We start from the raw sequence: 21,901 nt of genomic DNA, 5'->3' as shown, positions 1-21,901 counted from the left end.
CTTGTTCAAACGAAGTCGAATCGCGGTGCCCTGCTGTTAATCTGTTGAGTCTGCAGATTGCAGCGCTATCGGGTGAGAGCCAATTTGGAGTGGTTCCTGATGTGCTTCAGTTCATTCCCAGAACCGTCTCTTGGTCCCACGTGTTTACAAAAAAAATAGTGGGCTTGTCAGCCACACCAACCAGGTGCCGTTTCTGATTGGCCAGGAGCTGGCAGCAAGACAAGCTGCTGTATCTATATATTTAGTAAAAAAAATAGCATTACATATAGAACAGACAGAGCTTCTAATTTGTTGCTGCTGTCTGAATTAGAGGTTAAAAATGCGATTTCAGCGTATAAACGCCAAATTGCTTCTGCAATTTTCGAGACCAGGGAGCAAGTTGCAGCACAGTACCCCGATTTCTGCAGCGGGCAACGCCTTAGAAAAAGCCATGGCACCGTGTGGGCATAACGCCATCCCCGGCCCCACCAACTGGCCCGTAGTGGGGAGCCTGCTGGAGATCATGAGGAGAGGAGGACTCCAGAAACAGCACAAAACAATGGTAAATTGAGGGATGGATCCTACCAATTCTAGGTTTATCTATGGATTTGTCATTACATCAACGCTGATGTAAACTATTTTTCTTAAACTTGAAAAAAATTATGTGGTTGATGCCAGATGTTTTTTTCTCCATTAATGTCATTACACCTGCATTACTTCCCCCACGACCACCCCCCCCCCCCCCCCATAGGTCGAATTTCATAAGAAATTTGGGAAGATTTTTAAGATGAAATTGGGGCCATTTGAATCCGTGCACATCGGGGCTCCGTGTCTTCTGGAAGCTCTCTTCCGCAAAGAAAGCAATTACCCACAGCGTCTGGAGATCAAACCGTGGAAAGCTTACCGAGACTACCGAGACGAGGCGTATGGACTGCTCATACTGTGAGTACAGGGGAGAAAACGGGGGGGGGGGGGGGGGGACCATATCAACCAAGATGAATGCAATTAACAATAATCCTTCAAAGTATTTATCTACAAGTGATAATCCAATTTATTTCACAGAATACATTACCTTGGGAAATTACAACTGAAAGAAAATTGGAATTGGTTTAACTATTATTGCTATGATATTGTTGTATTCGACAATATTGAACATCAGATTGTGATCACAACTGAGAGGCCGTATTATGGCAAACATGAACAATATATTATAGTTCACAGCTGTTAGAAAGTTAGATAAAAGTTTAAGTTTTCAGACTAACAAGGTGAGGGAAATATCTGGCCGGTTTAACCGAGCGCGCAAATAAGTCCTCCTTTTCTTCCAGTGACAGGCGGTGTGATCAATTACATAAAGTTGAGTGTTTCCTCTTTTTCGTTGTCTTGACTTCAGGGAAGGAAAAGACTGGCAAAGGGTGAGGAGCGTATTTCAAAAAAAGTTGATGAAGCCAACAGAAGTAGTAAAACTGGATGGAAAGATCAACTGGGTAAATAAAGACGCTACTATTTGCGTGCGTCATGCACGTTAGTATATATATATATATATGCACGGTTTTACATAAGCCTTTACATAACATAATAGGGACATCGGATTTATTTATAATCTTCTCTGCTACGGTGCTTACTTTAGTGAACAAGCAAGACTCCGAGCAAAATAGGAATCAGAGAACTGTCCATCTCACACGGTTCTGCAAGACTATGCAGAAACACACACATTTTGAGGAAAAAAACACAATTTTAGAGTTGATTTCTTTACAGCACAGTTTAAAATATTGTCACAGGAGAACTTAACATCCCATAAAGCGTATGTCAAAGCATAGCCTTGCAAACAGTGTGAACAGGTATCGGTGTAATCGGTCTATTTCCCTTGATTCTCGTGACATTCGCTGCTTGCTGAAGAGTGAATGCTTCAATATAGTTGAATCCAATACCTGATCAGTACTCAGCTATTTTGGAAAGCGCCATTATATGCTTGGCAAACATGTCTAGATTTTGCCACTCGAATACGGTACAGCACTCTAATGATCGGAGAAAGTATGGTGAAACGTTCTGAAGAAATCAGGTTTCAACCAAAACAGAAAAATAACTGAAACAAAGAGAAGGGTGAAGTGAGCATGCTTAGCGTAGCTTATTAAACGGTGGGTTTCAAAGATTGTATGGGAGACCCCTTACAAATATTGATACATTTAAGGGAGCGGGACTCCTCCTAGTTTGCAGAAGATAGTACTGGCGACCTACAGGAGAACAGGGCTGTTATTGGAGAAAATGTGTTCTATTCGTGCAGAGAAAGAAATACTGTGCAGTAATTGGACAAATAGAGAAAAATCCAGAAGTATAATGATCAGCTTGCGAGACAGGAGCTCCTGCAATCACCCATTGGAGACGGTACAATATAGGAACTTAAATTTGAAACCTGAGCTTTGGTTTTTCTGAATATTTCTCAGGTCCTAAATGATTTCATCGGCAGAATGGAGAAGCTCCGTGACGAGACAGGAAAGATTAATGATTTATACCAGGAACTGAACAAATGGTCCTTTGAAAGTAAGTTCTTGTGAAAGTGTTATGCCAAACATTCCTTGGTTATTGAAGTTAAGTGAATGGTTGTCCAGTTGTAAATTTTCATTAGTAATTTTATTCACCATGTTTTTGTTTTGATAAGGCAGTTTAGAATAAAATCCAGTTAAAAATTGGAGTAAACTAATTGGGTTAAGATTATTTAACTATTTTAATTCAATTTTGTGGAAAGATGTATCCGATTAAATTGTATTTCCGTTACAGCAAATTAAAACACCAATAAAGTTTCCATTGAAGTGGACTCTCAACGTTATTTAATCATTAATGTTGATGTGACTCGTTGACGCAAAATGTTTTCTCAAATATATCAGTGGGCGGTAAAACTTTGCTTATCTAAGGCCTTTCTTTCTGGGAGTGAAGGTGAGATTGATGAAAGAGATAGCTACTCAGATTGCAGACTCTTCAATTCTAATCTATCGTCAAATAAGAACCAAGTGGTAAAGATGAGTTGCACAAGCATACAAAACACATTTGTGAAAACTTGGAATATATTTATAACAATCTGGTACTAAGAGGAAAGTGTTTGACATCAATATCCTCCTCCATTTGTTAATGATTCCTTCCCCCAAAGCTTCAGATTGCCCATTTCATTCTCCATTCCCCAGAAGAGAGGATCTCCTCACCTCTGCCTATACCATGTTGCAACAAATTAATAAGAATTGTGTGAGATGAATGGTGGAAATGTATGAAAGATCATTGTTGACTAATCTTCCAACGGTCCTTCTCTCTGTTTGCCAAAGTTCTCTGGAAAAGCATTTTACCTCTGCTCTGTACTCCACCCCAAAGATCTGAGGAAAGGCAATTAAAACCAAAAATACCCATGTGTTTGCCACCATTTGCCAAACACTGCATCATTAATTATCTCACAATAAGCTGGAAACAATATATATTTGAATTAAATATTCATTTGCAAATAAATATTGTTAGTTTTTTGTAAAAACCTACAGATACTAAAGGTGTAAAAGGAACAATACAATGTAATATATTATAATATTGGCAATGTGTTTGACAATTACGTTATGCCCTTATCAATAACTTTCTATTTATAGCAATTTGCTTGGTGTTGTATGATAAAAGATTTGGCCTTCTGGAACAACATGTGGTTGAAGAATCTTTGAACTTCATCCAGGCAATTAAAATTGTGAGTACAAGGCAATAATTGATTTTAGTCATAGAGTCATAGAGTTATACAACATAGAAACAGGCCCTTCGGCCCACCGCGTCCATGCCGACCATAATGCCTGTCTATACTAATCTCACCTGCCTGCATTAATTCCATATCCCTCTATGCCTTGCTCATTCAAGTACCTGTCCAGATGCCTCTTAAATGTCGTTACTGTTCCTGCCTCCACCACCTCCTCTGGCAGCTCATTCCAGATACCCACTATTCTTTGTGTGAAAAATTTACCCCTTTGATCCCCTTTAAACCTCCTCCCTCTCACCTTAAATCTATGCACTTTAGTTTTAGCCACTCTTACCATGAGAAACAGACTCTGGCTATCCACCCTATCTATGCCTCTCATAATTTTATATACCTCTATCATGTCCCCTCTCAGCCTCCTTCGTTCCAGGGAAAACAGACCCAGCCTATCCAATCTCTCTTTATAACTCAAGCCCACCAAACCAGGCAACATCCTTGTGAATCTTTTCTGCACCCTCTCTAGCTTAATCACATCTTTCCTGTAGTGCGGCGACCAGAACTGCACACAGTAGTCCAAATGCGGCCTAACCAACGTTAACTACAACTGTAACATGACGTCCCAACTCTTGTACTCAATGCCTCGGCCGATAAAGGCAAGCATGCCAAATGCCTTCTTCACCACCCTGTCTACATTTGTTGCCACTTTCAGGGAACTATGTACTTGCACCCCAAGGTCTCTCTGCTCAACAACACTCCCCAGGGCTCTGCCATTCACTGTATATGTCCTGCCCTGGTTTAACTTCCCAAAATGCATCACTTCACACTTGTTTGCATTAAATTCCATTTGCCACTCCCTTGCCCACTTTCCCAGTTGATCTATATCCTGTTGTAACCTTAGACAACCTTCTTCACTGTCCACTATCCCACCAATTTTGGTGTCATCTGCAAACTTACTAATCATGCCCCTTACATTCACATCCAAGTCATTAATATATATGACAAACAACAGAGGGCCCAGCACCAATCCCTGCGGCACACCACTGGTCACCGGCCTCCAATCTGAAAAACATCCCTCCACTACCACCCTCTGCCTCCTGTCACCAAGCCAATTTTGTATCCAATTTGCTAGCTCACCCTGGATCCCATGTGTTCGAACCTTCTGGCCCAGCCTACCATGCGGGACCTTGTCAAAGGCCTTGCTAAAGTCCATGTAGACAACGTCCATCACCCTGCCCTCGTCAATCCTCTTGGTCACCTCCTCGAAAAACGCAATCAAATTCATGGGACATGATTTCCCACGCACAAAGCCATGCTGACTATTCCTAATCAGACCATGCCTTTCCAGATGCATATAAGTCCTGTCTCTCAGAATCCCTTCCAATAACTTTCCCACCACTGATGTAAGGCTCATCGGCCTGTAGTTCCCTGGCTTATCCCTGCTGCCCTTCTTACATAAAGGCACAACATTAGCTATCCTCCAGTCTTCTGGTGCATCACCCGTGACTAACGATGATACAAAAATCTCTGCCAGGGCCCCAGCAATCTCCTCCCTTGCTTCCCATAGCATCTAAGGATACACCTGGTGAGGCCCTGGGGATTTATCCACCTTAATGCACTTCAAAACCTCCAACACCTCCTCCTTTGTAATGTTTATATGTTCCAGGATATCGCTGTTCCCTCCCTTGAACTCATTAGCTTCCATGACCTTCTCCACGGTAAATACGGACGAGAAATATTCATTTAAGACCTCGCCCATTTCCCGTGGCTCCACACATAGATTGCCACACCGATCCTTAAGGGGACCTACTCTCTCCCTAGCTACCCTTTTACTCTTATAAAATCTTTTAGGATTCTCCTTTATCTTATCTGCCAGGGAAATCTCATGGCCCCTTTTCGCCCTCCTAATTTCCTTCTTAAGTGTAGTCCTACATCCCCTATACTCCTCGAGGGACTCGCTCGATCCCAGCTGCCTATACCTGACATATGCTTACTTCTTTGTTCTGACCAGACCCTCAATATCCCTCGTCAACCAAGATTCCCTAAACTTGCCAGCCTTGCCCTTCCATCTAACAGGAACATGCCGACCCTGAACTCTTCCTATCTCACTTTTGAAAGCCTCCCACTTGCCAGGCGTCCCTTTACCAGTAAACAGCCTCTCCCATTCAAAATTTGAGAGTTCCTGTCTGATGCCGTTGAAATTAGCCTTCCCCCAATTTAGGGCTTCAACCTGAGGACCAGCCCTACCCTTTTCCATAACTATCTTGAAGCTAATAGAGTTATGGTCACTGGTCACAAAGTGCTCCCTCACTGACACATCAACCACCTGCCCATCCTCATTTCCTAAGAGGAAATCAGTAATTGTATAATTGTGTACAATAATTGTATAATCAATTTGTCCAATAGGGTACCAAAAATTATACAGCACAATAAAATAATCAGATTAATGGATTAATATCACACCAAAATAAAAAGTAGAATTTTCTACAGGATCCTGTAAGATTATTATTTTGGGGTAAAAGCAGGCTATCAATTACAAACATGATAAAAAGAAAAAAATACAAATGATGAAAATCTACATAAAAACAGGTTCAACGTTCTAGTGAAAGGCCCGCACATGAAACATTTACATTTACTCATTTTTTTCTCTTTGTAGATGCTGATAGACTTGTTGTCTATTTCTTATGTTCCCTGTTTTATTCTGAATTATAAGCAATGAAACAATAGAGATTCATGTACAACCACCAAAAAAGTGGAATCTAAAAATGGTTATAGATTAATAGACCAAATCTCTGTTGGTCTGAGGCACCTGACAGAATAAAGTATGTGACTAAACTATTTACTTGCATTTTTCTTATTGAAAGAAGCATATTTTGCATATTTTTGGCTGAAATAAATAATGGATTTTAAAAGGAGGAATAACTGATTTAAGACACAAAGAATAGAATACAGCACAATTTTCAGAATGCATTTATTTTCCTGTATGTAATTTGCAAATGATCACACATTCTTTTTACCTCTTGTATATCTTAGATGATGAGTACATTTGGTAAAATGATGGTGACTCCTGTTGGGCTCCATAAAAGCTTTAATACAAGGACCTGGAAGGACCACACAGAAGCGTGGGACAATATATTCAAAACAGGTACAGTCCTGATTAAAGGATATATTAGTAAAGTCAACTACAACAGAAATAATCTTCATGGAAATGTTTTGGAAAACTAATGTTTTAGCCCAATAAATCTTGGAGTATATGTAGTTCTTCAATTGCAAAATCTTTGAACAGCTGTGAATGCCTAAAATCTCAACTTCAGTACATTCTTATGGGAGCTCTTGCCTCGTAAGTTCCCTTGAATTTGAAATATTAAGAAGAGGGGATTACAATCACATTTCACCTCTGGAATTTCAGTTCAAATCATAACACAGATTTGGTGGGATGAAAATCACTTTCTGCTCTCTCATGGGCATCATCATGAAGACAACATTGAGAAGGTTGAGGCAATATATTGTAAGTGATTTTACTAAGGATGGGAGAGAAGAGTTCACATTTCATGTACTGGCAAAATAAAACTCTGACAGAAAGTAGGTCTTGGTTTCTTTACTGATTCTCACTTAACAAACCATTTACCAAGCAGTACTTTTCTGTGAACTGGTGGTTTAGTATTTGTTGTAATTTGAAGTACCGGTGGTTTAATATCTGTTGCAGTATGAATAGCTGAAGCTGTTGTTAAAGTAATTATTATTTGAGAGTGGCAGTTCTATGCTTCACTTTTTATTTACCTAATGTTCCATTATCAGCGGACTGTTTGAAACTCTAGCTAAAATCAGTTCCAAACCTGGTTAGCCTGCAGGCCATGGTTCAGTAGGGTACGCAATAAACAGGTTTCCATTGTTTTGGAAGTGTATTATCCTGTAACATTCTGCAGCAGTTGTTCCCCAATTCCCTCAATGGAAATACCCATGCAGATTTAAGGTCCTAAATGAAAAGGCTTTTTGCAAATTTTCAGGGCTGAATTTTACCATCATGGATCATGATGGGGAGGCCCATAAAATATTTGCGGGAGAGGCCCGTCTTGACCCCTGACGCCGAGAAGGCCCCGCCGCATATTACTGGCAGCGGCAGGACTTTGGTGTGGCCCCCACCCCGCCGCTCAGCGGTGGCACCCAATTATAATATGTGAAGGACTACTTACCTCTCCTGATTATGCATCCCGCTGCCTCTCAATACACACTTCCGCATGCAGCCGTCACGCTTCATCCCATTCACAAACCTGAGAAGCGGACGGGACTTCAGAACCGGGAGCACTCGCCAATGAATGTAAGTGCAGATATACAGGGGTCTGAACTCTGCATTCTTGAAGGGAGGTGAGGCAGGGGGAGGGGTGGTGGTGGGACTACTGGAGGCAAAGCTCTGTAGACATGAAGTGAGGAATTGCCTGCCTTCCCTCCGTGAATGTTGTCTGCTCTGTGCCATTGTACGTTTGTGTGTGTGAAGGAGCAATGGCACTCTAGTCATCCTGTGTGTGGGGAAGGTGCCAGAACCGGCCGGAGTGCAAAGGTTACCTGGCTGGTGGGGGCAATCGATATAGCTGGTAGAATCTTCATGTGGTTATGCTGTGCCACTTTTAATAAGAGGGTGATGCCATGCCATGCCACATAGTTGATCCATGTTAGCACCTGATGTACCTGTCAACACCAATCCCTGCCCTGTCCGGAAACTTCGATTAAGTGAAGGAAACAACTTTATTTATCACATGGAAATGGGTATGTCTCATCCTAGATTGTGTGATCCGCTTCTCCTGAGAATCCATATGCGCCAGAGGCAAAATCAACGGCAGGTGCGGTTCACGTGGAGGCCCCCGGTCATGAGCAGTAGCCTCCAAGTGGAACTCACCATTACAGGTCGCTGCGCATCTACAGGCCCCACATGGCATGCCAGCGGATGTCAGAGCACCAGTGTCAGAGGCGACACCCTCGCTCACCTGCTGTGCACCAGTCCACATCTGTAGCATCTCTCTGTAAACCATTAGAGGCAGCAGCTGACTGAGACTCTCATGAGTAATGGTGGCATGACAATGATGTTATTGCATATGCCGTCTTTCCTGAAGGGTCAACGATGTAAAGGGTGTGACATTGGACTGGTGCACAGCAGGCGAGCAAGGATGCTGTGTGACTTGCAGAGCTCATGTTGGTTGTTTTGGAGCAGACAGCCTTTGTCCGATAAGCCACTGCCGTACATTCCTAGCTTGCTGCCAGCCCTTCTTGCGGAGCCTGGGTGCTATTTGCCCTCCAATGCGCCTTTCCTGTTGTAGGTCCTCAGCATCCTCATAGTCCAAGGAGGAATCCTGTTGACATCTCTCCTCATCATGCCAGGCCTGCCCCTTATTGGGGGTGTAGTTGTGCAGAGCACAGCGAGTAGCAAAGAAAGGAGCTGACCTTTTCAGCCGTTGGTACAGGGCATCACCCTGTCTATCCAGGCATTGGAAGCCCTGGCACACATCATTCACACAGGAAAAAGACACACATGTTGATGAAGAACATTTAGTGAAAGATGTATTTACATTGCTGTGACACCCATGCATTCCCATTTGTGTCAGTATGTTCTCTTTAAATGCTTGCAAGTGCCCCTTCTTGGTGCAACCTTTGCGCTAGCAGCCTGACTGGAGGAAGGCTGCTGATCTGATTGCCCATTGACCGTGGTTGACTTTGGCGGTTGTCCTCTGCATGCATAAGGCCTGGAGGGCCTTGGCTGGCTGGAGAATGATCGTTCATCCTCCTCCGCATTGGACCCTTTGAGGCTGGATGGCTCCATGTCTACTCACCACCTCTGCCACCTCCAGCCAGGCTGCCTTGGTCAGGCTGGAGGGCCTCTTCTTACCATCACTGGGGAAAGGACCTCCCACCTTGCCCGCACAGCCTGGAGGAGAGTGAGCATCGCTGAAAGTGGGGCCACCCTAGAGTGCCCCTCTGCCATTCTCGGTTTTTGGTCTAGTCCTTTAAATACAAAGGTGACTCCACAGTGTAACTGCTCTTACCTCTGGCTGCATGGTTTTTCTTGCACGTGTTTGAAAACCAGTGCAGAACCAGTGATGAAATCTGTGCTGTTGTCATGGTTTTTCATCTATTACAGATCAACACATGTTCACGTACACTTTGCTTCTGCAGCAGCTGATCATAATTATTGATGTAATATTTCTAGTTGGCAATGCAGCTGGAGTATGAACATATTTTCCTGGTTCTTTACAAAGATCATTTTCACACATCAGTTATCAGAGAAATGAATACAGATTCCAAATGCATATTACTCTGCGGCTTTTCACAGTTAGATAATTAGAAGCCCATAGTATGTAGATATTCTTCAATTATGGTTTTATTTCTTCAATAATGGTTTTATTTCTATTGTGTATTTGCCTTTTATGGTACATTTAAGTCTCACGTCCAGGTATGTGCAAAAATAAGATTATTCACCCAGATGCAGCACATCAAAAGAAGGAATGTTACACTTGAGTGGAAGAAGAGGATCGCAACTTTATAGGACACTGGGACACAGCAGGGTAAGTATGTGGCAGCAAAGCAGAAAGTGCTGGGGAAACTCAGCAGGTTGGGTAGCATCTGTGGAGAGAGAAGCAAAGTTAACTTTCAGGTCTATGATCTTGCCTGACCTGCTGAGTTTCTCCAGCACTTTCTGCTTTGCTGTCAGATTGACAGCAGCCCTACTCTTCAATAGTGAGGTAAGTATTTCTTTGGCAGCTGTCAGGAAGCAGGTGCTGGGGTGCTTTAAATAGACAGCTGACAAAAAGTCCCTCACTGCACTGGATGTCCCGCCTCTACCCACGTAATATTGAGGGGCAGTAGGGGGGAGGGCAGCGCATTGCAGTGATGCTAATGAGCCCTCGTGCGAAATATTGTGGGGGCTTGGCAACGGCTGCTCATGCTCAGTGCTGGCAGGCCACCGAATTCAAAGTGCACTGACGCAATGTGCAGCGCACCAATAAAACTCAGCCCCAGTACTTGATAAATATAACCTGCAGCACAAAACTACCCTAAATTCAGAACAGTGGGCATATTTCAAAATTTCATTCTGAAAAGCCATTAGGATGTTTGATGTTAGCAATGCAAAAACTCAGGGAAATGGAGTTGGTGGAAACTTTTCTGGGGTTGGGGTGAAGGGATATCATGGTCATATAATACAAATAAACAACGATTGGGAATTGCATTTAGATTACTCAAACTTATTTCACATGTAGGATCTTTTCAGCTAATAGGAGAAGACTTCTATTTAATCAAACAGGGTTGGATTATAACCCAGTTTTCAAAAGCTAAACAATAGCGCCCAATTTACTGTGTGACTAGTTCCTAGAGAACATAATTTTTAAACATAAAACCAGAGAACATTATAAAACAGAACCAGGTTACTTGGCCCACCAAGTCTGCACTGGTGCATTTCTCCACATGTGCCATTTGGTCTAACCCCGCCCCCTCATACTCTTCAATATTCCTCTTTATCAAGCAACTAGCTAATTCCCTTTAAAATAATTTATGAACTTTGTTTCAACATGAGAGGTGCAGCTGGCTAATGTTTATGCTACTAAGGTAGTAACCTAAATGTTACAAGTTCAAATCCCACCATGGCAAAATATAATTCAATAAATATGGCAACAGAGTCATGAAAACCTCTAGCTTATCATTAAAAAAACGACTGGTTCAATAATGCCCTTCAAGGAAAAGGACTCTGCTACCCCTATCTGGTCAGTTTGAGTCCTTAAAATAATCAATTTTCTGATCTTTGGGCTCTTCTGACCCTTTTCAAATGGCCTCCTTTCTTCTGGTGCCACAGTGGGTATCTTCGTACAGAACTGTCTGCTTTAATGGTTCTGTGTTGATGGTGGAGGTCCTACTGGAAGTCTGCCCTACATGGTCATTTGTCCACAGTAGGGTGGTAGATTGAAGCCCAACCCTGCTCCAAATCCAGCCCTGTGCCTCTGGATACGAAACCAAGGATTCCAGCTGCCATGTTTTACGACCATATCGATCTCTGCTGCTAACTTTAACCACTTATGCAAATGCAAACCAAGACCACTCACTCCTCTACATCATTTAAAATCTTAACTTTTAAAATGTACATCCTTTCCCTTTTCTTACTTTCAAAATGTTTTACTTACATTGCTCTACATTGAGTTGCATCTGTCACCCATCAGTATTCCTGGTGGCTTTTCTGTCTCCACCATCAGTCTTTCATTGTCATTGTCAGAATTTGCTATACCCCAAATTTGAATTAATCAGCAAATTTCAATGTTGTTTCCCCAATTCTGAAGTTTGGATTATTCATGTATGTATACTAAATAAGCATGGTCCCAATACAAAGTTCTGTGGAATACCACTTGTCACAGTTTCTTGTTACAGCAAGAAACTTCATTTTACACCCACACTTTGATTTCTGCCCTCCTCACCAACTCCCTGTCTATGTGACTGTATTCCTCTTAATTTTATATGTCATTATCTCTGCCATAACTATTATGTGATCCTTTCTCGAATGCCTTTTGAAAATCAATATCCGCTGCATTTCTATTTTCTTTCTATTATTTCTTCAAAAAATTCTATAGAGTTGGTCAAGTACAACATTCCCTTGAGAAATTTCTGCTGACTGTCCACAAAGAACTCAAGTTTCACCCTGTAATAATAATTTTATCCTGTATTGTAGACCCCAATAGTTTAGCAACAACTGAAGTAAGACTAACTGACTCATAATTTCTTGTTTTATTTCTGTCTTTTCAATGAAAGAAATCAATTTATTTTATAGCTATTAAATAGTTAAATGATTTTTAAAAGTGCAGTTGCAATTAAAAAAATCAGATATAATCAAAGAATCAAGGTAGCAATTAGTACCCAATTTAATAGCTATTTTACCTTAATTTATCTTCAGGATATATTAATTTTGTCCAATCCAAAAAAAAAGAGATTTAAAGTCTCTTTTAGGTCATGTGATTGAATGCTGAACCTGATGCCATTTCACTGGAATGACATGCAATGGGATCAGTCATTAGATTTGCAATAGTAAACTGAATGACCTGGAACGGGTATTGAAGCCAAGTGTTTATAGCAGTCTAAGGTTAACATGAGGCATTGGCTGGGTTCACTGAACTGGCAGGGATACGCAGCTCTTGCTGCGCACATAGCCTATTCAGTGGAGGCACTATTGACTGACACACCCACTTTCGCATTTCAGTAGTGAAAATAGCTGAAGTAGATTAGCAAAGATAAAGCACTTTCAACATGATTTGTGGGCATAGTAACAGATATTAACCCTTTCAAATACCATTTGTTTTGCTTTCTAAGTGAACAACCAGTAGTTGTCATGTTCGTTGCCTGTTCTGTAAAAATCGTATGACAAATTATTTTATTTTTAACTTTAATTTCTGAAACAGCCAACCCACTAAGGGCCAATAGTACTCATGCCAAACTAGAAAACTAACAAAATCTAAGTGACAGTTTCAAAAAAAGCTATCATAGCACCCAAAAAGCTAATACTTCAAGAATGGCCCTGATTATAAGCCCTTGGCATGTGAAAACTAGTAGCTGCATGGGCTTTGAACCCTCAGTAGTAGTATACGTAGCATTCCTTCACTTGTATTGGAGGAATAAGATATTAGCACATGAAATCCTGATAGGGAAATCAAAATGTTGAAGGCACAGAATTGATGGTGCATTTCTTGGGGGAGAGGGTCCAGGGACATGGGCCCTGTAATATTTTTAACTTTTATACTAAAGATGGTATGTTATGGCTACTTTGAAGCCCTTTTATATTTCACAATTAATAGATTTTAGATTTTAAAAAGTGACATTTGGGTCGGAATTATATCAGCCCATGGCAGGTCCTGGCAGCAGCACTGGATGAGGCTGGCATCACCATATGTCACGTGTGCAGCCGGCCAACTACAAACACACAGCAGCTGACCCATTTAAAATACAGGAGGCTTAAGGCCCATCCCATTGAAGGACGGGGGTGGGCGATGAGATGCCGACAGCATCGTCACCTGAGATGAACATAGGTGCTGGCATCATATTTAAAGCACCGCCAGCTCTGCTTGAACTGCTGCTTCACTGAGTGAGTTTGCTGCTGCTTTGCCTTTGTGCTGCTGTGCTGCTGACTGAAGACCCTGCACTGCTGTGATGCTGACCACACCCCACCTCCTCCATTCCTGGCTGGAATCCCTGTGCTACTGACCACCCCCACATGTGCTGCTGACCAAGGCCCCATAAGACCAGGAGCAGACCAGAAGCCAAGAGGGACCATGTCAGCCAGAAGACACTGGCTGGCGCCACAGTACAGCGATGCCTCCCTGCGGATTCTCCTCCAGGCTGTAAGGAAAGGCAGGAGTTTCTGTTCCCAAGGGATGACAGGAAGAGACCCTCCCACCTGACCAAGCAAGCCTGGACGGAGATTGCAGAGGAAGTAGCAGCCGTGGGGTCACCCTCCGAAACTGGGTCTAATGCTGCAAGATGGTCAATGACCTCCTTTGCTCCGCCAAGGTGAGTCATCCATACCCATCCCATCTTGGGGACTTGCATGTGGCCATGCAGGAAGGAGCATGACATGGTCAGGGAGTGGGTGCAAAGTGGGTGGCAAGGGGCTGAGGCAACAGCAGATCATGGTTGCATATCCAAGACAGCCGGCCTTCTGTCCTAGTTTGTCCCCTCGTATGTCTCTTGAGAGTGGATGTGAGGAGGAGGCATTCGGAAGCCCCCATCAGGGCCCAAAGAGCTGCCACCAGAACAAGTGTCCTGCTGGTCTCCATGGGAAGACTAACTGTCCCTCTTCCTGCTCACAGGAGAAAACAGCCCACAACACTGGGGAAAGGATGGAATCCCAGAAATCCATGAACTGACCCCAGAAGAGGAGGAGGCCCTGGAACTAGCAGGCTCCCAGGGTGGCTGTTCCACAGCAGACGGAATGTCCACCCAAGAGAGTGAAGAGGCATTCTGTTCGTGTGCCCGTCACTGTCCTTCTAGAGAACCACATTACGCATGGTTGGCATGGGTAGATACATGCAGCAGAACCCGTAAGTGTTTGTGTTTTCTCATGCAGAGAGAAGATCATCTGCCAGTACTGGCGGAATCCCATCCTCCACTGAGGACGAAGGGCAAGAATCCTCAGAGGGTGAACCGTCACACTGTTCACTGCATCCTCCATCAGTGCAGATACTCTTAAGTTGGTGGGTGTGTGATTGGGCTTAGATGCAGGGTCACAAGCAGGTGAGAGCACTACACACACATCCAAGCAGCTGACAGAGGCCGTGACAGGCAAGGCCACTGACAGTCGGAGGACTGTGAGAGTCCTGGCCCATGCTGAGCACTTGGCTGATGACAAGTCTCTGTTGTCAGCAGCACAGAACATGCTGGAGTTGCAGAGAGAGGGAGGGGACATCTGGCAGAGCTGCCAGAGGCAATGCGCTGTCATGCGTGGACAAAGGAGGAGTCCATCAATGCCATGAGTGTCACTATGTCTCAGGTGTGTGAGCTCATGGCTTTCTCCATCTTGAGGTTGGCAACCCTCCTGGAGAACCAGATCCCAGAGATGCACGCAGACCTGCATATGCTCGCCTTGGCCATGAGTTCAATGCAGCAACAGCAAGGCGAGAGGGGGAATGAGGCACCTGCTGTCTTCTCCAGGTCCTTGTCCTTCTATAGTCAGCAGGGAGGTTCAAGTGAAAGGGAGGAGGAGTGGCTGACCTCCACGCTAGGGGCTCCGTCGGGGTGCCCTAAATGTAGACAGTGGCTCCTCAGCCCCTCCACTAGTGAGCCTAGCTACAGTAGGTGCGACGACTGAGGAGGCTCCTGCACCTGTGCAGGAACCACTCAGGAGCCGGGGCCCTCCAGGTCTCAGGCAGCCAGAAGATCCCCCCCAAAATCATCCCAGCCAAGGGACAGCACATTCAGCAGCCTACCTCCAGCTCAGCTGCCAGCGCAGGGGGAGCACTTCATAGAAGGTCACGGAAGCACGTGAGAAAGACACACCTGGGTTTCATGGGTGTGTGCAACTTGGTCTTGTTAGTGGGTATTGTGAACATTTAAATAAATGGAGGTCATTTTCATTGTTGAGAATCTCTCATGCTTTTCCTGCTGCCCTGTCAGATGCCACCTTCACCCTTGCTCCCTCAATGGGCTTCCAGTGCAGGGGCAGACTGTATATGTGCACCTTCTCATCTTTGTACATGCACCTGGTGAACCTGGGCGCAAGGCGCAGGAGTGGGATAGGAAAGAGGCAATACGCAGAATACAATGAGTATTCATTTAGTTCACTTGGAATGGGCATCATAGTGTCAGGAACTGAGTATGTATGATATTGATCCGAGCCTCACTTGCACACCTCTCAATGGCCCTTGCCTCAGTACAAGTGCTTCATCCTCCTCCACATCCTCCATGTCGGATGAGGACTGGCAGTCAATCATGTCCTCTTCTTTCAAGGCCTCCCTCCCCTCTGCAGTGCTAGATATTGCAAAGCACAGCAGAACTACCACAATACGCAAGACCCTCACTGGGACATACTGCAGGGCTCCACCAGATCAATCCAAGCACCAAAATCTCAATGGGCTGCTCGATGGTTGCTCAGATGGACCCCTGGCAGGTATTGTACCTCTCCTCTGCCGCAGTGCAAGGGTTCCTCACAGGCATTAGTAGCCATATCTTCAATGGGGTAGCCCTGTCCCTAAGAATCCCCTGAAGGTGAGTGGGGCTTTGCGAGGGTAGTGTGGGAGGGTGGGGGAGGGCGACGGGTGCCAGAAAAGCTGTGGCAACTAGGACTGTTGAAGTATGCAATGATGAAGGCCACTGGCTGCTCCTTGGGAGTCCTGATGGCCACATGCATGCAGTCAATGACACCTTGGACCTGGGGAAATCCCGCAATGGCCCCAAAGTTGATGGCCCTCTCCGTCTGACTGTCAGAGTCGGTCCGGTACCACACATAGCTGCTGGCCCTCTTGAGCAAGGCATTGGTCACCTTCTTGATGCAGCACTGGATTGGTGCCTAGGAAACCCCACACATGTCCCCAGTGGATCCCTGGAAAGAGCCGGAGGTGTAAAGGTTGAGAACCTCAGTGATTTTAAAGCCCGTGGGCAATGGATGTCCACCAAAGCTCATGGGTCGCAGCTCATCCTGCAGCATGGTACATAAGTAGGAGGCGGCCTCCCTGGAGTGCCACAGTCTTTGCTGACACTGCCCCTTGTACATTTGGAGATCTGAGGCGAGAATGGTACACCCTCTGCTAAGGATTGGCGCTTCTCCGCGCGGCTGGCTGCTGTGGCTCCCCTAGTCGATCTTCACCAACTTGCCCAGCTGTGCCTGGCCTTACCTCCTTCTGTGAAGTGCAGGGATCTACAAAGACTGGTTGTGTAAGACCCATGTCAGCTAACTGCAATCCCTTCTATGCGCTGTCTCTGGAGAGAGGACCTTGCCTTTGGCACCTTCCCCTTGCCACACCCCTCTGACACAGACTCATGCCTCTCAGTACCCACCCTTGCAGAGAGCACACCACCTGAGACAAAGCCGACTCTTGCCTCGCGGTCTGCAACCCCTCTGTGCCCACTCTTGCCATGAGGGTTGCAAACCCTCTGCACCCACCATTGTCTCAAGGGCTGCACCGCTGTCAGCAATGGCTGCCACACCCCCTTCCTGCAATCATCCAACACTCCCCATAGTTGCATTCCCGCGGCAGCACTGAGGTCTCACCTCAGTGTCACCACCTTTAAACAGCCGGGCAGCTGAAAACATGTGATCTCTGTATACCGCTCACTAAATGGGAAACACCTCCACCCTGCTCCACCCATAAATTCTGAGTCAGGCGGATGCAAATACATGCTAAGTACCTGTTCAGCAATTGTAATTGCAGTCTCACTGTGTCATAGCACAACGTCACCTTGGACTTTTCCCATTGCTGACAAAATCTGGAACTGACGTCATGTATCGGATTTCTGGGCGAGCACCTCCCCTCCCAATTTTTCATCGCTCATGCCGCCAAACCCACTCCTGCTGGTTAGATAAAATTCAGACTATCATTTTCCCAAAAGTTATCACAATCGTCAAATTCCCACATCCAAGTCCCCTTACGTCAGTTCACAGAGTCACTTTACCCCATCACACTTTTAGAGTCATAGAGTCATTTATGGCACAGAAGGAGGCCATTCAAGCCATCGAGTCCATGCTGGCTCTCCACAGAGCTATGCAGTCAGTACCACTCACCAGCTCGATCCCCATAGCCCTGTAAGTCTATTTCTCTCAGGTGGCCATCCAACCTTCTCTTGAAGTCGTTGATCATTTCTATTTCCGCCACCCTTGTGGGCAGCAAGTTCCAGGTCATTACCACCCGCTGAGTAAAAAAGTGCTTCCTCATATTCCCTCTGTATCTTTTGCCCAAAATCTTCAATCTGTGTCCTCTAATGTTTGTACCATTTGTTAATGGGAACAGCTTTTCCTTGTCTAACTTATCTAACTTGTCATAATCTTGTACACATCTATTAAATCTCCCCTAAATCTCCTTTGTTCTAAGGAGAACAAACCCAACTTTTCTAACCTAACCTTGTGACTAAAATCCTCCATCCCTGCAACCATTCTCGTAAATCTCCGCTGCACCCTCTCAAAGACCCTCACATCCTTCCTGAAGTGTGGTGACCAGAACCGGACTCAATACTCCCGTTGGGGCCTAACCAGAGCTTTGTAAAGTTTAAGTATAACTTCCCTGCTTTTGTACTCAGTGCCACTATTTATGAAGCCCAAGATCCCATTTGCTTTGCTAACCACTCTCTCAATATGTCCTGCCACCTTCAAAGGTCGATGCACATGTACCACCAGGTCCCTCTGTTCCGACACACTCTTTAGAACTGTGCCATTAAGTATATAGTGCCTCTCCCTATTCCTTCTGCCAAAATGCATCACCTCACACTTGTCAGTATTAAATTCCATCTGCCACCTGTCTGCCCATTCTGCTAGCTTATCTATGTCCTGTTGTGCATCCTTACATGCAGACACTCCCTCCTCTTCCAACATTGGCAGTTCACACTGGACCCCGTCTTCCTCTAACTTCTCAATTCAACATCACACTCTTCTTCCCCCAACCGCAAACCCGAGTTCAAACTGGTAAACGTTTCTCAAATCCCCACAGTTCAATATAACACTCTTCCTCATTAATGCTAACAATTTCTTTCCCCAGTCTTCATGATCAACATTGGCATTCTCCCATCTCCCCTCCTCAAAATATTATCCCAGCTTTTACTCATTACCTCCCTCCTTTATTGTCATCCATTTCTATCTCAACTTCTTTGCACCTTTCCTCTCCCCTTACTACCATCTATTTTCTGTGCTCCTATTATCTCCAGCTACTAATGCTACTTCTGGCACAAATGGCAGTAATTTTGATCACTTTATAATGCAGGTGGCAACCTCTGTTCCTGCAAGAGTTTCCTTTACAGTGGGAAATTTGATCTGCCCATGGTGAATTTGAGTGTCCTAGGATGGCATAACAGCCTCCCCTCCCTGTGGTATAGTATTAGCCTTTGTTCAGTATCTCCCCACAGGGCAATTGAAATCAAAATATCAGCATATGGAGATTACATAGAATTTACAGCACAGAAACAGGCCATTTGGTTCAAATGGTCTATTGCCAGTGTCTATGCTCCACACGAGCCTTTTCACATCTATCCCTATCAATACATCTTTCGGTTCCTTTCTCTCCTCATATACTTATCTAGCTTTCCCTTAAATGCATCTATCCTATTCATTTCAGCTACTCTACAAGTTAGCAGGTTCCACCTTTTAACGACGCCTCTAAACATGTTTCTCCTGAATTTCTTATTGGTTTTATCGGTGACCATCTGTTATGGAGAGGTGCGAAATGATAGGGGTGGTTTCCGTTTTCACCTCTCAACTGACCGAAGACAGTGTTTTTTTTATTAGAATTGTGTTTTAACCCTTGAGTGTTTTACTGGTCAATAAGCAGACAAATGGCAGGTTTTCATGTGGAAAGATAAATGTTTATTAACCAAAACCTGAAAATTTGCAACTTCGCCCGCTCGCACACGCATACGGTTGCACACACACAAGAAAAGATAAACTTAAAGAATAGCATGCATTTAGGTCTGGTATTTCTAAAAAGAGTTTGTTGCGAAACCTTTGTTATTTTCCCGGGAGCAAAATTTAAATGGTGCAGGCCTGGTTTTCTTTTCTTAGTTCACTGAAGTCAAACTTGGAGAGTTTCAGGTGGACAGATGCTTTATTGCAGACTTCTTTAGTTAGAAATCTATCACAGTCTGATGGCAAAAATTCCTGTTCTACTTTCTCAGGTAGAGAGTTTCAAAAGTCACCTTTTGTCTCTGCCTCTCGGTAGTTTTTAAAATGGTATTCTGGCAGGTTCTTCTTTGCTGGAATGGGCCTGTCTCAGCCTCCTGGCTTCTGGCTTTCTGGCTTAGCAATGTGCCTATTAAAACCTCCTTATCAGAGTCTTGGACCAGGATTTTATCCAGGCGATGGGAGTCTCAACTACTGGCAAAAGTGCCAGTGAGAGCCCCACATCGTCTCCTCTGGGGAGGGCCCACTGGATCAAGTTCCAATTAGGCACTTAAGTGGACAGCAGCAGGCCTTCCCCAGGATCAAGGACACCGGCAGCGGAAGTTCCGCTTGCTGAGAGCTGTTGGCCAATCCGAGGCCGGCAGCTCTTTAACTGAGCAGCTCCATTGCAGAGGCGGTGGCTGCTGCCTGCACTGGACCCACCTGAGGCAAAGGACCCAAGCCACAGGTAAATCACAGTAGGAGGGGTTTCGTGGGGTGAGGGTCATGGGGAGGTGGGTGTAGGGGGTCAGCTGCAAGGGCGGGGAGTGGCTATCAGCAGTGCACCCCCTTCACGTTGCCGGGTCCCTCGTTCAGGCACTAAGTGCCCTTAAATGCGGGACACCCACCCTGGAGCCGGCAAGCAACCTGCACAGTTTTTCTTGCCGTGCTCGCCATGCAGTGACAGGCCCACCCACCACAGGGCTAATTCCAGCGGGGCAGGATGAGGCCCTTAATTTCCCACTTAAGGGCTTCAATTGACAGCAGGGCGGGAAGGCCATTCACAGGCTTTCCCACCCCGGTCTTAACTTGGGTGGAGGCGGGGAGAGCATATAATCGGGTGGATCACCACCTTCCCGCCTCCAACCCCAAAATGGGGGAGAACATAAAATTCCCCCCTTGGTTTCTGTCAGGTGACCAAGGTTTCTCTCTTCTTGTGTTTCATAAATGTTTTGATGGTGTGGCTCATTTGGATGTTGCTCATCTCTATGCCATCTTGATATAGCGGCGTTTTTCCACACCTATTATCGTGAGTTTGAGTCTGGAGACTCAGTGTCTGCAAAGTCATTGCTAGTCCAACTGGTTGAAAAAGTTAATAATATAAAAGCAAAATACTGCAGATGCTGGAAATCTGAAATAAAAACAGAAAGTGCTGGAAATTCTCAACAGGTCAGGCTGTAGAGAGAGAAGCAGATTTAACATTTCAGGTCTGTGACCTTCATCAGAACTGGTAAAGGTTAGAAAAGAATTACGTTTTAAGCAAGTGAGGGGGCGCGGGGTGTTGGTGGGGAAGAGAACAAAAAGGAAGGTGTGTGATAGGGCAGAGGGCAAGAGAGATTAAATAACAAAGCTGTTATGGGACAAAGGCAAAGAGTGTGTTAATGCTTGTGGTGAAAGACAAAGCATTAGCCCAGAGAGAGTGTTAATAGCAGAATGATGAGCTGCTCTGTCCACATGAAAAACAGGCAAAAGGTTAAAAAAAGTAGAAAAATATAAAAAAAGGCCATTAATGCTCTGAAAGTGGTGAACTCAAGGTTGAGTCTGCAAGGCAGTAGAGTGCCTAATCGAAAGATCAGATGCTGCTCCTCGAGCTTGCAGTGATGTTCACTGGAACACTGCAGGAGGCTAAGGACAGAAATGTGGGCATGAGAGCAGGGTGGTGTGTTGAAATGGCAAGCAACCAGAAGCTCGGGGTCATGCTTTCGGACTGAATGGAGAGTTGAGAAAGGTAGCCAATGGACCATTAACATTTCTAATGGTTTTTTTTCAACACTTGAACAAATATGACATTTGGTTCAGAGTTCCAGCAGTTACCATGTGTATTCACAGTATAGGCGAAGCCACCTGACCTCTGACTCCATTTTGTCTTGCAGCAAAAGTGTCCATTTTGGAGTTCA

The 21,901-nt window shown here is 44.7% G+C and overlaps 1 protein-coding gene across 1 annotated transcript in view; it reads left to right on the top strand.

Annotated features, from left to right (window-relative positions):
- The first annotated feature begins 253 nt into the window (after positions 1 to 253).
- Positions 254 to 21,901, top strand: part of cyp24a1 (cytochrome P450, family 24, subfamily A, polypeptide 1) — a 43,093-nt gene continuing 21,445 nt past the window's right edge. Inside the window, exons 1-6 of the mRNA XM_068048159.1 lie at positions 254 to 541; positions 731 to 921; positions 1,370 to 1,463; positions 2,421 to 2,517; positions 3,600 to 3,691; positions 6,722 to 6,833. Of these exons, the coding sequence (XP_067904260.1) occupies positions 320 to 541; positions 731 to 921; positions 1,370 to 1,463; positions 2,421 to 2,517; positions 3,600 to 3,691; positions 6,722 to 6,833 (808 nt within the window). The 5' untranslated portion in view covers positions 254 to 319. The remainder of the gene's footprint in view (positions 542 to 730; positions 922 to 1,369; positions 1,464 to 2,420; positions 2,518 to 3,599; positions 3,692 to 6,721; positions 6,834 to 21,901) is intronic.

This window comes from Heterodontus francisci, chromosome 16 (assembly GCF_036365525.1).
Source record: "Heterodontus francisci isolate sHetFra1 chromosome 16, sHetFra1.hap1, whole genome shotgun sequence".
NCBI classification, from domain to species: Eukaryota; Metazoa; Chordata; class Chondrichthyes; order Heterodontiformes; family Heterodontidae; genus Heterodontus; species Heterodontus francisci.
The sequence above is the reverse complement of the archived record's forward strand: the minus strand, read 5'-3'. Positions and strand labels throughout refer to the sequence as shown.